This window comes from Anomaloglossus baeobatrachus, chromosome 3 (assembly GCF_048569485.1).
Source record: "Anomaloglossus baeobatrachus isolate aAnoBae1 chromosome 3, aAnoBae1.hap1, whole genome shotgun sequence".
Taxonomy (NCBI): Eukaryota; Metazoa; Chordata; class Amphibia; order Anura; family Aromobatidae; genus Anomaloglossus; species Anomaloglossus baeobatrachus.
Window position 1 is genome coordinate 186,594,728 of NC_134355.1, and position 16,181 is coordinate 186,610,908.

Sequence of the window (16,181 nt, forward strand, 5' to 3'; positions counted from 1 at the left end):
TTACATAAATATACATATTTATTCACTTCTTTTTTCCATTTCTTTTTGCGATTTTCTGTTTTTCATATATATATATATATATGAAAACGGCCTGGCAAAGCATTTCAAAGGCCTGGCAATTGCAGCAGTTGTTTCAATAAAAAATAGTTGCATGCAGAACTCAAATCACGAAGATTCGATCATTGTCCAAATATTTCTGGACCTAACTGTACCCAATTGTGAATTTCGTGAGGTGGAAATATATTATTAATAAATAATAATAATAATAATAATAAATAAAAAAAAAAAATCAGAATTTGGATATTGATTGAAAAAAAAAAAAAACAACCCAAAACATAAAAACGTTGTGTTGTAAAATAGAAGAGATAATAAGCAATCTCCAAAGAAAATTACAGAAATCAATTGCTAATATTTACAAATACTTTGACAAGACATAAAGATACAAGTTTGTTTTTTTTAATAGTTTAAAGTAGCAAAAAGTAAACAAGATTTTACTATAAGCTGCAGCTTGCTCAAGGGAAAAATACAACCCGTTCACATTTATTAAGTGGACTGCAGTTTGTGGCTGATAATTTGTCCATGTGGTTCCAGTTGAAGTAGAAAAAAAATGTATGATGTAAATCCAAATGCTATTCATTGAATGACCTTTGAAGGATCTTGGAAGGGTTCTTTAAAAAACAAAATAAATAAAAAAGACCAGTTTTTCTTTGTAAACACCAGCAAAAATTCAGCACATTCAGTCCATTGTGATTTTAAAGTCCTCATTTAATAACTTTTGACCTTTTAATTTTTCTAATATCTTTGTTACGTAGAATCAAGGCTCCATCTTTAAACTTCCCAACTTGCCCAGTGGGGGCCTTTCCTAAACCTCTCTTCCTTCTGGACCACCTTAAAAACAAAACAAAAAAACAAACTGTGAAATAAAAGCAATGTAGACAGCAAAGGCACTTGAAATACAACACACCGACAGGCGAGTAATACTTTTCAATATTAACCCCCTAACGACTGCGGGCAGTAATATCACGTCCTAGCGGTCATAGTGTTACTGCCCGTGGTCTGCTGGACTAGCTTGCAGTGATCAGAACACATCTCAGCTGATTTTTACAGCTGAGATATGTGCCTGCCAGGCACGAGCAGAATCATTATCTGCCTGTGCCGTTTAACCCCTTAAATGCCGCTGTCAATATGTGACAACGCCATTATAAAGGCATCGGCGGTGAACATTTACTCACCAGCCGATACCGGAAGTCATGTGCCATGATCATGTGACTTCCGGTGATTGTCATGGTAGCACAGGGTCATGTGATGACTCCTGTAGCTCACAATACTTACTTTCACCCAGCTCTGGGCCAGGTGAAACCAAGGCAGAAAATGAGCATATCTGCTGTTTACAGCTGTATAGCTGTGATCAGCAGCTATGGCGGGCGATCAGATTGCTGATCCATATAGCCCCCCTAGGGGGACTAGTAAAATAAAAATAAAAAAAAAGTTAAAAAAAAAAAAAGTTTTAAAAAAATAAAACAACCTAAAAGTTCAAATCACCCCCTTTCGCCCCAGTGAAAATTAAAGGGTTAAAAAAATAAATAAAAAAGTACCGTATATTTCAGACTACAAGACGCACTTTTTTCCCCATAAATGTTGGGAGAAAGTGGGGGGTGCGTCTTATAGTCTGAATGTGGCTGCGGGGAATGAGGGTGCTGTGTTGGAGCGGGTCATCGGGGGCATAAGCAGGCTGCAGCAGTGCCTACCGTGACCACGTGGGCCCGCTCATTTCATATGCACACCCATCATCTCTCAGTGCTGAAGCTGGTGCTGACAGGTGGGCGGGATGGTGGGCGGGATGATGGGCGGGGGATGCGCGCATACTAAACAGTCGGCCTGCGTGATCACCCCTAGCAACTACAGCCTGGAGTGATCATGTGTGGCTATATTCACTGCCCCCGCGCATCATCATCAGCGCGGAGTGCAGTGAAACAGTATACTCACCGGCCACGATCCCTGCAGCATTGCTCGTCCTCCTATCTATGCCGGCCGCAGCTCTGGGTGTAGACTAGCGGTGCGCACAGCGGTGACGTCATCGCTGAGCGCACGTGTCCACACACAGCCGCAGCCGGCACAGACAGGAGGACATTGCAATGCTGCAGGGATTGTGGCTGGCTCCACACAGGTCAGCGGCGCTGCTGCTGGCACAGACGGGAGGAGGAGCGATGCTGCGTGGAGCGAAGAAAGGAGAGTATGAACGTTTATTTTTTTGTGTGCCACAGGATGCGGCCATACACAAGGATGGGGTATATAGCAGGATGTGGCCATACACCAGGATGGGGTATATAGCAGGATGCAGCCATACACCAGGATGGGGTATTTTGCAGGAAGTGGCCATATACCAGGATGGGGGTATATAGCAGGATGCGGCCATATACCAGGATGGGGGTATATAGCAGGATGCGGCCATATACCAGGATGGGGGTATATAGCAGGATGCGGCCATATACCAGGATGGGGGTATATACCAGGATGGGGGTATATAGCAGGATGCGGCCATATGCCAGGATGGGAGCACATACCAGAATGGCGGTAAATAGCAGGATGCGGCCATATGCCAGGATGGGAGCACATACCAGAATGGCAGTATATAGCAGGATGGGGGACACGCTGGCTGATACCACGGGACCTGCGGGACAGTAGAAGCGGCGTTCCCCTATTGACTGAGTGCCCCATTATGGGCGATTGATGCCATGTGGCTTTTGTGACTGACATTCTTTTAGTTACAAGTTGTCGTTATGGGACCTGCAGATTACTGAGAGCAGTGTCCCAGGACGGAGTGAATGCCTCTATGATGATTGATGCCACACTGTTGATGCGACTACCAGTTATTAAGATATAAGAGATTTAATCCGGATCAGTCCCCTGATGAACCCCTAGAAAAAATATAGGGGGGAAACGCGTCGGGATAGAATACTGGATGGTCTCGGCAGATAAGTCATTCCCTGCTGGGACTTTATATCCATATGTACAGATAAACTAAGTTTGGGATTTACATTGGATGATCTCGGCAGATAAGCTAATTCTTGCTGGGATTTCATATCCATGTATATATATAAAATCTCCTTTTTGATCTGAGATTCATCTAATATCTAGAAAAAAGTTTTTAATATCTATTTATCCTTGAGTACTGTGACTAATTGCACATATTTCTTTGGTGGTGGGTCTCCCGGGTCTTAGCGACTGGCTTGAAGGGAGATATTAGGGAGAGACGACGTGGAGCGGGGGGTACCCAATAATTTATGGTACACCTCCGCTGGTAGGTAGGAGTAAGGGAGGGAGAGATAGGTCATCCCCTTAACCACGTATTATTGTATCTGAATAAAAACTAGTGCAACTACTAATGTTGCCCCTACCTTGGGAACAGGAAACCATTTGCACTGTCCCCACCAATTAAGTCTATCACCCTATTACACTCACTGTAATATATCACTGTAGTTATTTTAGATAAGCAGTGGCTTATACCTATAATCTTTTAACATTGATCTAAATAAATAACTGTTTTTAGGAGTTTTTTCTTTTGGTTTGTGGGACATATAAAAGGCAGGAAGATCATTACCAGGATGGGGTACCTTAGAGAATTTGGGGACATTTCCCCCATAACATTGTCAGCAGCAGATCCTTGCCCCATAACAGTGTGTCATGACCACATTTTTTGCTTAAAATTTTATTTTCCTATATTCCTTCTCTAAAACCAGGGTGCGTCTTCTGGTCCGAAAAATACGGTACACACATATTTGGTATCGCCACATTCAAAAATGCCAGATCTATCAAAATATAAAATCAATTAATCTGATTGTAAACGGCGTAGCGGCAAATAAAAAACAAACGCCAAAATTATGTTTTTTGATCGCCACAAATTCTGCGCAAAATGCAATAACAGGCGATCAAAACGTAGCATCTGCGCAAAAATGGCAACGTTAAAAACGGCAGCTTGAGATGCAAAAATGAGCCGTCACTGAGCCATAGATCCCAAAAATGAGAACGCTATGGGTCACAGAAACTGGCGCAAATTGTGCGCCACTTTTTTTGGACAAACTTGTGATTTTTTTTTTTAACCCTATAGATAAAAGTAAACCTATACATGTTTGGTGTCTACAAACTTGCACCGACCTCAGACTTCACAGCCACTCATCAGTTTTACCATATAGTGAACACAGTGAATAAAATATCTCAAAAACAATAGTGCTATTGCACTTTTTTTTGCAATTTTTCTGCATTTGCAATTTTTTTGCCGTTTTCCAGCACACTATATGGTAAAACGTATGGTTTAATTTAAAAGTACAGTTCGCTACGCAAAAAATGAGCCCTCACATGACCATATTGACTGAAAAATAAAAAAGTTACGTCTCTCGGAAGAAGAATGGTGAAAAAAAAAACCCCGAAAGCGAAAAATTGTCCGGTCATGAAGGGGTTAAGGCTACTTTTTCCACTTGACCATTAAGTCACTTAGTAACAATGTAATGTAGGTGATTTAGGGCTTCCAACAGCTGAATATTGGCACATCCAGCACGAGTGGTTGGCGAAATGATCTTGGAGACCAGACAGAGTCTATGGTCCTTGTAATACAGACACACTTATTTGATCTTACAAATGCCGTCATCTGGAGAACCATCATATTATTCCATGGCCAAGATACTCACCTGTCGTTCTTTCCTTGTTTTTGCTTTTTCTTGGCTGGTTCAAAGCCATTTTCCTAGAAGGATTAAAATAAGAACTGAATGAAGTGCAGTTTTATTCAACTACCATTTCCTGTAACTTCTTTAGACTGTACACCATGCCTCTAGTCGCAAATTATAGAAGAAAGGATTTGAGGTGTTGGTGCAATTATTTAAGGATTTAAACATAACCAGTTCCAGACTGGGCCATTCTACCCTCTCACCATTCGTGACCAGACAATATTTATTTTTTCCAAATGTGCGTTTTAAGAGCTCTAAATTGGTTCGCTTTTGTTGTGATACATTGGGCCTAATTTTAGGTTACTTTTTTTTTTTTTGCTTTAAATTTACTAATTTCACAAATTGTGCAGCCAATAGGGATCTGAAAGACTTTTTAGAGACATATTAATCATTTAAAAAAACTTTTTTTTTTTTTTTTTTTAAATCAAAAAAGGTCCGTGGAGTCTCTGTTAGGAGTCTCGACAGAAAATAGCCAGATATCCCTCCGGGAAGGACCTAGCCAAGGAGTGGCTCTTTTTAAGGAGACCACCATAACCACCATATTAAGTGGCCCTTTTAGGCAATATCCAACTCTTTGACGAGTTTAAAGATATGACAAAGGAAATACCAAAGCCAGGTATCCATCCATAGACAGCTGTTTCGGGGTATTGCCCCTCATCAGTGTTATGTAGGGTTCTGGCCAGATGGGAGCAATGCCTAGTAGACCAGCAAGACAAAACAATCACTGATTTCGGGGAGACCAGCCATAGAAAACACTGCCGGCAGCCAGCAAAGGCACTCAACACAGTGAAATCCTAGGTGCATTGCCCCCTGGGAAGTATGCAAATCAAAAAAAGGTCCTTGGAGCCTCTGTTAGGAGTCTCAACACAGAAAATAGCTGGAGGGATAGCTGGCTATTTTCTGTGTTGAGACTCCTAACAGAGGCTCTACGGTCCTTTTTTTGATTTGCATACTTCCCAGGGGGCAATGCACCTAGGATTTCACTGTGTTGAGCGCCTTTGCTGGCTGCCGGCAGTGTTTTCTCTGGCTGGTCTCCCCGACATCAGTGATTGTTTTTTTTTTTTTTTAAACATCTCTCACTTCCTTTGTAACTGAGCTGATATTTTAACCCCAGATGCAAAGCAAATTTTGCCTTTTTGCTCCACAACACAGCTGTTCAGGATCTGCTCACTACCGGGACCCTATCTTGAGATTTCTGGGTCAGGAAGACCAAGGACAGCTAGCACTTCCTATACTGCTCATACAGCACTTATTCAGCACTGTGTATACAGTAATCCGGAAGGCAGAGATCGGAATAAACCATCTCTGCCTTCTCTACGACAAGTCTGGCTGTATCTAACAGCTGCACAATCTCGTATAGCTGCTAACTCTGCAGGGATGGGAACCTCCCAAATGTTATAAAGTCTATGGGTGGTCTGGAAGTGGTTAAATTGTGACTATCAGTAGTAAAAAGGTACAAACACAATCAACAGTTTACTTTCTATGTGGTGACATTTTCCATATCAATTGGGTCAGGCACATTCATGGAAAATACAAAGCAAAAGGTTGCAGAAAATCAGATTCATGCACGCTCAGAAGCAACATTATTCAAAACTACATATAACTATATCAAATGTTCTCTGTTAGTAATTCTTCGTACACAAATCCTAAAACCTCACTGTCTTGAGACATATTTTGAGTCTAATACTTAATGGGGTGCTGCGAACTGCTACAGTACAGCCCCTAGAGTCAGATCCTGAAGGCCTATATACTATGAACTGTGACATCAGCAAGAGAAGTATTGCATTTCCTGCACAGCAGAAAATTACTTCTATAACACACAATAACATGTATTGTCATACCTGAAGTCTTTTTTCTTTTTCAGCTAGCTCCTTTTCCTTTATTGTTTCCTGATAAAGCTTATAATTCACATATTCTCGTTTGGGAGGCTAAAAAGAAAATATATTGCTACTGTTACTGATAAGTCAATCAAGATAAAATACCAAACAATAGATATAATTTGTGTGGTACAGCAATGTTTTATAATGCAAAAGCATGTCTCTTTAGAGTGAGTCCCCAAACCTCATTTATGGATATACAGGTCTTTGAAATGGAAATCCATTGACTCCTTTACATCAGGTTGCTGCATTCCCAAGTCATTAGAGCTTTAATTCATATGCAAATGACACATGACAGAGCACCTCCCAAACCTCTGCCTCACTGTGTTGCTTCCTCACCCAGCACCAGCCTATAGCTTGATTGATAGCTCAATGTCTGACTGACACCATGTGCCAGGTAAAGAGATCAGGCAGCAAGCTATCAGTCAAGCTAAAAAGATTGGTGCTGAGTGAGGAAACAACCATGGGAGGCAGTGACTCCATAACGCCCAGAGCACTTAATGCTTAATTTGCACATTCACTTAAAACCTCACTATTTAGGAATGCAGCAACAGATAGAAGAGATAAAGGGGTTGTTTAATCTACATTTCAAAGACCTGTGAAATGTCTATTAGGCCGGTTTCACACATCCGGCTTTTCACCGGTTTGCCGGATCCTGCGCTCTCCCATACAGTGACTACAGTACAGTGACAGCGCAACAAGCGCCGGTCACGTGCTGTCATGTGACCGGCGCATGTGACCCGGAAGTTACAGCGCTGTCACTGTACTGTATTGTCTGTACGGGAGAGCGCCGGATCCGGCAAACCGGCGAAAAGCCGGATGTGTGAAACCGGCCTTATTCCTCTAATTCAGCAGAACAAGAATGACCAACCTTTGCTCCTAGCATTATAGCACGGTCCTGTTCACATTTTCTTTGTTTCTCTTTCTCGTACCCCCTAATCCCAAACTTGTGCACCTCCAAACGAGCCTGTGAAAATTGCATACATGACATGTAAATGACAACATATATCTGATTTAGAGGATTTAGTATTCTAAGGTTTGACATATCGATGTGTGACAGATTTGGGACCAATCTACGGCACCATTGTGAAAAATGGGGATCACTGACCCCCAGTGTAAGTGCCCACCTCTTAATGAATCAGGCGAGGCGTGAAGTGGCATGCATCTCAGTGTGAGCCTCGCCACAAATCTTACTCCACCCTCTAGCTGGAGTAAAATTTATGGCATAAAAGGACAAAACCGCCAGTCATGAATTTGATGAGAGGGGGTCACCACACCCAGTTATACTTTAGCTCTGCCCGCTTTGTTGGAACTGGACAGAATAAAAAAGAAAAAAAAAATAGACAAAAGTAGCAAGATTCTTGGACACCTGGGAAAGTTTTGCTTCTTTGATGAGTTGGGGCCATAATTCTTTACATTAACTTATTTGGGTATTTCCTGCATTCTTGTTCATATCAAATACACTACATTATTATAAAGTTTTAAGCACTTGTGGAAAATATGCTGCAAAGTAAGGATCCTTAAAAAAATAGAAGGATTAAGATTTTTTTTCTCAATTAAAATTAACAGTGAAGGAAGAAAAGAAACATCTAAATCAAAATCAATATTTGGCGTGGCCACTTTTTGCCTTTAAAAGCCCCATCAAAGCACCCATTCTTCTAGATACACTTGCACAGTTTTGAAGAAACCCGGTAGGGAGGTCAATTGCAAACATCTGAGATCAGGAATTCTCAATTCAGTCCTCAGGACCCACCAACAGATCATGTTTTCAGGTTTCCCCTCAATATCAGACAGAGAATAATACCACAACCTGTGCAACATTAAGGAAATCCTGAAAACCTGATTGAGAAAAACCTGAAAACATGATCTGTTGGTGGGTCTTGATGACTGGAGTTGAGAAACACTATCTTAGATTACCACAAATCTTCTGTGGATGTAGGCTTGAGCAAATCCTCCTGTCTCTTCATGTAATCCCAAACACCAGAGGAGATCAGGGCTGTGTGGAGCCATATCACTTCCAGGACCCCTTGTTCTTTTTGACACTGAAGATAGTTCTTGATGACATGTATGTTTAAGGTCGTTATCCTGGGCAGAATAAATTTAAAGACAATCGGACGCTTCCCTGAAGGTATTACATGATGGAGAAATATCTGCATTTACTTCTCAGCATTGAGGATGCCAAGAAATGGACAACATTAAGGAAAGATGATGCAGTGTTCGGCCAAGGAAACTTAATGCAGCTGATGAAAGACATGTCATGCATACTACCCTTTGATATTGAAAGAGCCATCAGCTTTACACTGGCTGCAATGAGTTGGACCGAGCTACACCTATCTACCATTGGAGAAACCTGGCAAAAAGTGGTCTTCATGGAAGAATTGTGGCCAAAAGCCATACCTGCAACATGGAAAAATGGCCAAGCAACCCAACTAAACAAAAAAAAAAAAAAGGGAGACGGGGTGACAAGTCAAAATGTTAAATATTTGGCTGTAACAGAAGACTGCGGCTGGGCTGCAGTAATGAGTCTCTTCAGGTGAAGGATAGTGCAACGTCTTTACAAATTTGGGGTTGCATTTCAGCAAATGGATTTGGGGATTTAGTCAGTGTTAATGGTGTCGTCAATGCTGAGAAGTACAGGCAGATACTTATCCATCATATAATACCATCAGGGACGCATCTGACTCCAAATATATTTTGAGGTTCTCGAAGATGTTTGGAACAAACTCCTTGATGAATTTGTTAAAAAAAAATTATGCTTAAGTGTCCCAACAATAGGTTCTATTTTGAAGGCAAAAAATGGTCACTACAAATATTGATTTCATGTAGATTTCTCTTTAATACATTAATTTTGTTAATTGAGTATTAACTCTTTACATTTGTATTTTTGACAGCATTCTTACTTTGCAGCATTTTTCCACACCTTCCTAAAAATTTATCTTAGTACTATATATAATGCCAAGAAGCTTCTTCCATAAAATATATTACTAAACTTATTCTGTTTATCTCAAAGTTTCATCAACTTGGAATCTGTGGTTTTGATAGTTCCATAAATTTTCTCTAAGAGGGATGTTATAAAGTGAAATAGCAAAAAAAAAATAAAATAAATAAATCGATACGGACAGAAAAGAAGACAAACTAGAGGATGTCAAGAGAAATATGTCCATACTTTCAGGTGACATATTGGTGAGCTCTTCCTCAATGGAAAGCTTCAAGTGGAAACTGGATAAACATATAGCTGGGATATTTTAGGAAAGCCTGCACTCACAGGGGGTTGGACCCGATGGCCCTTGAGGTCTCTTCCAACGCTACCATTCTATGAGGTGATCTTGATTTCTCTCACAAGGCCGAGCATTGCGGCTTTGGATGTTTCAGCAATATAGAGAACTATGCGCATATGCGCCATCTTTCTGCCCCGTCACCACCTGGATGCTGCGGTTCCCTTGCCCAGCGGGCAGGGTTTTCACATACACAGGTGCGAATTCCTAAGTTTGGACCTGCATCTACCAGAATGTTAGTGCAGATCCTAGAGTTATGGTGCGGCCTACCACAATCCAAACTCTAAATGGTCTAAATCAAAGTTTTTGTTGAAGGCAATGATGAGAGAAAACAGCACATACCTTTTCGAAATTAAATTCTAGGATGTTGTTTCCTTCTGTCTCATCAATATTTGTCTGCTGTAAAAGAAAACTAAGATTAATGGAAATAAGAGAAAAACAAAAAAATAATTTAAGGGTGGTCCATTACACCAAAGTTACACTGCTATACAAGCTGTACACAGACTACTTTACATTGTATCTAAGGGTCATATTGTCCAATGAAAAGATGTAATACAATATTTACAAAAATATCAGGGGTGTACTCAATTTTGAGATATACAGTTAGAGTGCTTCTTTATTGCAATGTAAGACTAAATGGGCGGTGTCACTCAATTTTGGAAGTAATTCCCCATTCATAACATAGGATAATCCTGATTACTGTAAATCTTACCACTGGGATTCACCAATGCCAAGAACTAGGGTTAAAAGCCCTGTGTGAATAGAGCGGAGGTCGATCATGCAAACTTCATCTCCATTCATTCTTAAGCGGGCTTTACACACTACGATATATCAGGCGATATGTCGTCGGGGTCACGTCGTAAGTGACGCACATCCGGCGCCGTTTGACATATCGTAGCGTGTGACAGCTACAAGCGTCTGTTAACAAGCAAAAATACTCACCTTATCGTTGCTCGTTGACACGTCGCTCATTTTCTAAAAATCGCACATCCTTCTCTGTACCGGTTGTTCATTGTTCCCGAGGCAGCACACGTCGCTCCATGTGACACCCCGGCAACGCTGAACACAGCTTACCTTCGTCCTGCTGGCAATGCGGAAGGAAGGACGTGGGCGGGATGTTTACGTCCCGCTCATCTCCGCTACTATTGGCCGGCCACTGTGTGACGTCGCGGTGACGCCGAACGTCCCTCCCACTTCAGGAAGTGGATGTTCGCCGCCCACAGCGAGGACGTTTGGAAGGTAAGTACGTGTGACGGGGGGTTACAGCATTGTGCGACACGGGCAACAAATTGCCCATATCGCACAAACGATGGGGGCGGGTGTGATCGCAAATGCGATTGCACGAGAAATTGAAGCATGTAAAGCAGCCTTTATGGGAGTGTAAAAGTGCTGTGCAATTTTGAGCAATGCCATTAAAAATGATTTAGGTGGCAGTGCGTGTGATCGACCTCAGCTCTAGTCACAGAGGGCTATTCAAACCCTGGCTTCTCTGTAACGTTAGGGAAGTTATCCCCAATGTCACGAATGCAGCATAACTTACAAACTTTAACCTTCAGCTGTGGCCAACCTGAGGAACGTTGATCTCCAGAATGCCACATTCAGGCAAAATAAACTCTGGGGTAGAGAGAGATATCCAAATGTCTGTTTGGAAACTGAATTTTTAACTTTTACTTCCTTAAAAAATAAAAAAATAAAGTGATCTTATATTCCAGATCCAGTACACAAAAGCTGTAATAATGGCAACTTCGAAAAAAAGTACCAGTATACAGACCCCGGAAGGTGACGAAGCCGATCTTGTCAAAAATGTAGTCACCTGTCACTGCTGTCTCACAGCTTCACAACGAACGCTGCTTTCTAACAAGCCAACAGAATAAGATAACACTCAATGGTCAAGTCACACAAGACTTGGGTTGTTTCTTGTAGAGAGAGACTTAAGAGTTTGCAAACCGTAAACTAAAAATTTCTGTATTAAATGTTTTTTCCCCCATTTTTAGAAAACCATAGGATAGGTGATAACTTGATGATCAGTGGGGTTTAACTGCTGAGACCTCCAACAATCCCCAGATGTGGGTCAGCCCATCTGAACATGAGCACCACCAAAAGTCCTCAGCTTTTCCAGCAGACCCATAGCGAGTGAACAGAGATACTGTGCTCGTCCAACCTCTGCTCTGATCCGTCGGAGCCTTACAGAAACTCAGTTCTCCGGAGTGGTGGCGTCCCTATGGTCTGACCCTTACCGATGAGCAATTTATCACCTACCCTATAGAAAGCTGATGACTTCTAAAGATGATAACAACCCAGTGTATTAAAATTAGCACAATACATGAATGATTACCTCTGGATTTGTATCGTGTATATCCTCGTTGTTACTTTGCTTCTTGTCTTTGCGACTGCTGAAAGTCACAACCTGAACAGCAGAAGGTTTCGATGCAGAAGTAGTGGCCACGGAGGGGTTCTTGGCCTGACTGCACAGCTCATCCTTAATAGAATCGAAGAACATGGAAACATTTTTCTTCCCTCGTTTAGAACAGGTCACCACTTGCCGATTTTCGGCATGGACAATCACTTTTTCAGCCTCCACTTCTTGAGAAAGGTCAGGGATTTGTCCATTCGTTGGTTTGTTTCCTTCATGAGTCACAAAGTCCTCACCTGTAAGAGAAGTTTGTTAATGTCTCACATGCAGCACCTCAGCCGCTTTAGTATGGGCTATGGAGGGCAACATATCTAGACAGGGCTAAATGAGCTGGAGCTCCACTCAACGGCAGATTCAGGCCACGTTCACACCTCGATTTTTGTTTGTATGTGAAAAACTGAACTATTTTCATAACTTTCATTATGGATCAGGTATTGCCCAGTGTGACAGTATTTACATTCCAGGCTTCATCAGCTTTTCTCATATGCAAAAACATGAAATACAGGCAGGGCACTGAAACGCCCATGCAACAGTGAAAAACGTACAGCAAAAGGACGCAACTAGGAAGCCGTCAGTCTGTGTCCCTGATCCATAGACTTGCATGGGTGAGATTGATCCATGCATAGGATGCAAAATGGCCAGGTCTTTGCTTAATCTTTTTTTTGTGGACACTTTTAGCAAAACAAATAAGCAAGTGGACAAATGAACAGCTCCATTGCCTATGATGGGTAGATGACAATCACAGAACACGCATGAAGAGCAGACAGGAGAGAAGCCCGTGGGTTTCGATGTGGCCGATCAATCAGCCATTGGACTGGGAACATTTTAATGAAACCCAATAGCAAAAATTATTTTTAGTCCCAAATAAATGAATTTATGTAACAAAGTAAATACCGAACAGTCTCCAGAGGTGGGCGGCTTAGTCAGATGCATCAGATACCTGTGACCTTCAGTTAAGCACAGTGCATATAGCAGTGATTGGGCACATACTCCATGTCTCACTGCCTTGTATAAGCTTAGAAATAGCCATCAGAGGATACATGGCCAGCTAGAAAATGGTCTAAAAAACTTCCCAATGCAGCAAACAGCCAAAACATACTGCAGGCTCCTGTACACACTGGCACTAGGGTCTGTGCGGGGTATACTACAGAAAACATAGATAACCAGGGGTGGGGGAACGCTTAGGCTATGTGCGCACTAGAGCTTTTTACCTGCGGATTTACCCGCGGATTTGCCCCGGAAATTTCTTGAGAAATGTCTGCAATCTTTGTGCAGACATTTCCCATGAAATTCAATGAGAAAAAAAAATAGCTGTGCGCACTGTGCGGATTTTTCTCAAGAAAATTTCTTGAGAAAATTTTCTCGAGAAACTTTCTTGAGAAAATGTGCATGTCCATTAATTTCCGCAGGTACCGGGGGTATTCCGGGGGTATTCCGCAGGTAGCAATGATGTGCGGTATACCCCCGGAATAGCCGCGAATTACCTGCGGGAATGATCATCGCTGCCTGCGGTTTTGCAGGAAGCGATGTCATTATGTCAGGAAGAGGAGGCGGAGCAGACGTCACACTCCCTGGACGCCGCACAGAAGCACTTCCGTGCGACCTCCAGGTGCCAGTCTGTGTCCTGCTCCGGCCTCGCGGCTGCCTGCACTGCAGGGTGTCAGTGTCTGCCCGCAGTGTCAGCAGCCTGTCACGCTGCAGCGCAGGCAGACACTGACACAGGCAGACACTGACACCCTGCAGTGTTGGGAGCCGTGGGGATGACGATCGCTGCTGTCAGGAGGTGAGATCATTACCTGCTGTGACGATCTCCTGCCTCCTGACGTCAGCGCTGTCTATGCCCGTCTCACGAGCGGCCCGAGACTGTCACTAGCGGTGACGTCACGGGCTCTCACGATACTTCTGACAACGCAGTCAGTGACAGCGCTGACGTCAGCAGTACAGGAGATGATCACAGCAGGTAATGATCTCATCTATCCTCCTGATGGCAGCGCTCGTCATCCCCTGCAGTGACCTGGGCTGACCTATTGATGTTAGCTCAGGTCACTGCATTGCTCTCCCAGCCAATGGGGAACATTCTGTTCTTCATTGACTGGGACAGCGACTATGGTATGGATCGCCGTGGGACCCCCCCCCCCCTATTGGATTACGCCGGACGTGGATTGATTGTTCTTTTCAATAAATTGGTTAAAGAGGCTATGTGGGGAGTGTTCTTTCAAATAAAACTTTTTTTGTTGTCTATTTTTTAATTACTACTGACTGGGTTGGTGATGTCGGGTATCTGATAGACGCCTGACCTCACCAACCCCAGGGCTTGATGCCAGGTGACATTACACATCTGGCATCAACCCCATATATTACCCCGTTTGCCAACGCACCAGGGCGCGGGATGAGCTGGGGCAAAGCGCCAGGATTGGCACGTCTAATGGATGCGCCACTTCTGGGGCGGCTGCGGCCTGCTATTTTTAGGCTGGGGAGTGTCCAATAACAGTGGACCTCCCTAGTCTGAGAATATCAGACCCCAGCTGTCCGCTTTACCTTGGCTGGTGATCCAATATGGGGGGGACCGCACGTTTTTTGTTTTAAATTATTTATATAATTTAAAATAACAGCGTGGGGTGCCCTCTGTTTTGGATTATCAGCCAAGGTGAAGCTGCCAGCGGTGGTCTGCAGGCTGCAGCCGTCTGCTTTACCCAAGCTGGCTACAAAATATGGGGGGACCTCACGTCGTTTTTTTTTAATTATTTATTTATTTTATGGCTAAATACAAGGCTAAGCACCCTTTAGTGCCACATGAAAGTCACTAAAGGGTGCCAGCTTAGAAAATGCAGGGAGGTGGAACATTATATAGGTTTTTCTCATCTATCTATCTATCGATCCCTCTATCTATCTATCTATCCATCTATCTATCTATCCCTCTATCCCTCTATCTATCTATCTATCCCTCTATCTATCTATCTATTCATCTATCCCTCTATCTATCTATTCATCTATTCATCTATCTATCCCTCTATCTATCTATCTATTCATCTATCCATCTTTCCCTCTATCCATTATCTGTCTATCGATTATCTTTATTATTTATTGCAGGGACAAACCTGCGGTAAATCCGCGGCAAATCCGCATGCGTTTTTGCCGCGGATTTTTCCGCAGGTGCGGAAATCTTCCACTCCCAGAAGTTTCTCAAGAAATTTTCTTGAGAAAATACTTAGGGCACTGTCCTCTCTGCCACTGTCAGGGAGGGGGGCACTGTTCTTCCTGGCACTGTCAGGAGAGGGGTGGGCTAGTGGTGGCACTGTCTTGTCTGGCCCTATCAGTGAGGGGGGCACTGTTCTTCCTGGCACTGTCAGGAGAGGGAGGGGGGGTCTGGTGGTGACACTGTCCTCTCTGCCACTGTCAGGCAGGGGGGCACTGTTCTTCCTGGCACTGTCAGGAGAGGGGTGGGCTGGTGGTGGCACTGTCTTGTCTGGCACTATCAGTGACGGGGCACTGTTCTTCCTGGCACTGTCAGGAGAGGATGGGGGGGGGGGTCTGGTGGTGGCACTGTCCGGGGGCACTGTCCTGGCAGGCATTATGCTTCACTGGGCACCTGAAACCCATCTTCAGCAGTTAGGGGGAGCAGCGACTAAATGCGATTCTCACCGAAATCATACAGGTTGCTGAGCACGGAGTCCAGCTGATCTCGCACGTCGGAGGGGTGGCTGCCTTCCGTCATTGTGAGGGGAGAATGGCTGCTGCCCGGTGGGATGTTTCCGGCCAGACCGCTGTAGCCGCAGGGTCACGCACGTGGAGACACACACGTTGTGAGCTCCACCAGCTGAGCGGAAGAACATAGTGAATACAACATGGCCACTTGCGACTTCCGTAAGATCCGGCTGATTACGCAGAACGCTGG

At 43.4% G+C, this 16,181-nt stretch overlaps 1 protein-coding gene across 2 annotated transcripts; it reads right to left on the reverse strand.

The window, feature by feature from the left end:
• Positions 1-440: 440 nt before the first annotated feature.
• Positions 441-16,171, reverse strand: FSAF1 (40S small subunit processome assembly factor 1). Of its 2 annotated transcripts, none has more exons than XM_075339634.1 (7): positions 15,929-16,171; positions 12,209-12,522; positions 10,216-10,269; positions 7,470-7,565; positions 6,563-6,649; positions 4,686-4,738; positions 441-888 (listed from the first exon to the last, which is right to left on the reverse strand). In XM_075339634.1, the coding sequence occupies exons 1-7, from the start codon at positions 15,999-16,001 to the stop codon at positions 762-764; spliced, it is 804 nt and encodes a 267-aa protein (XP_075195749.1). In that variant the 5' UTR covers positions 16,002-16,171; the 3' UTR covers positions 441-761. The 2 variants fall into 2 exon arrangements, with proteins under 2 accessions (XP_075195749.1, XP_075195748.1); XM_075339633.1 differs by having other exon boundaries at positions 10,216-10,272; positions 15,929-16,168.
• Positions 16,172-16,181: the final 10 nt, after the last annotated feature.

Excerpts from the sequence above, each read along its gene's own strand:
- FSAF1 (XM_075339633.1), bottom strand. The coding sequence starts at position 16,001 with ATGACGGAAGGCAGCCACCCCTCCGACGTGCGAGATCAGCTGGACTCC. Across the intron at positions 12,523-15,928 it reads CAGCAACCTGTATGATTTCG|GTGAGGACTTTGTGACTCAT; the intron begins GTGAGAATCGCA and ends CTTCTCTTACAG. Across the intron at positions 10,273-12,208 it reads TACACGATACAAATCCAGAG|CAGACAAATATTGATGAGAC; the intron begins GTAATCATTCAT and ends TTTCTTTTACAG.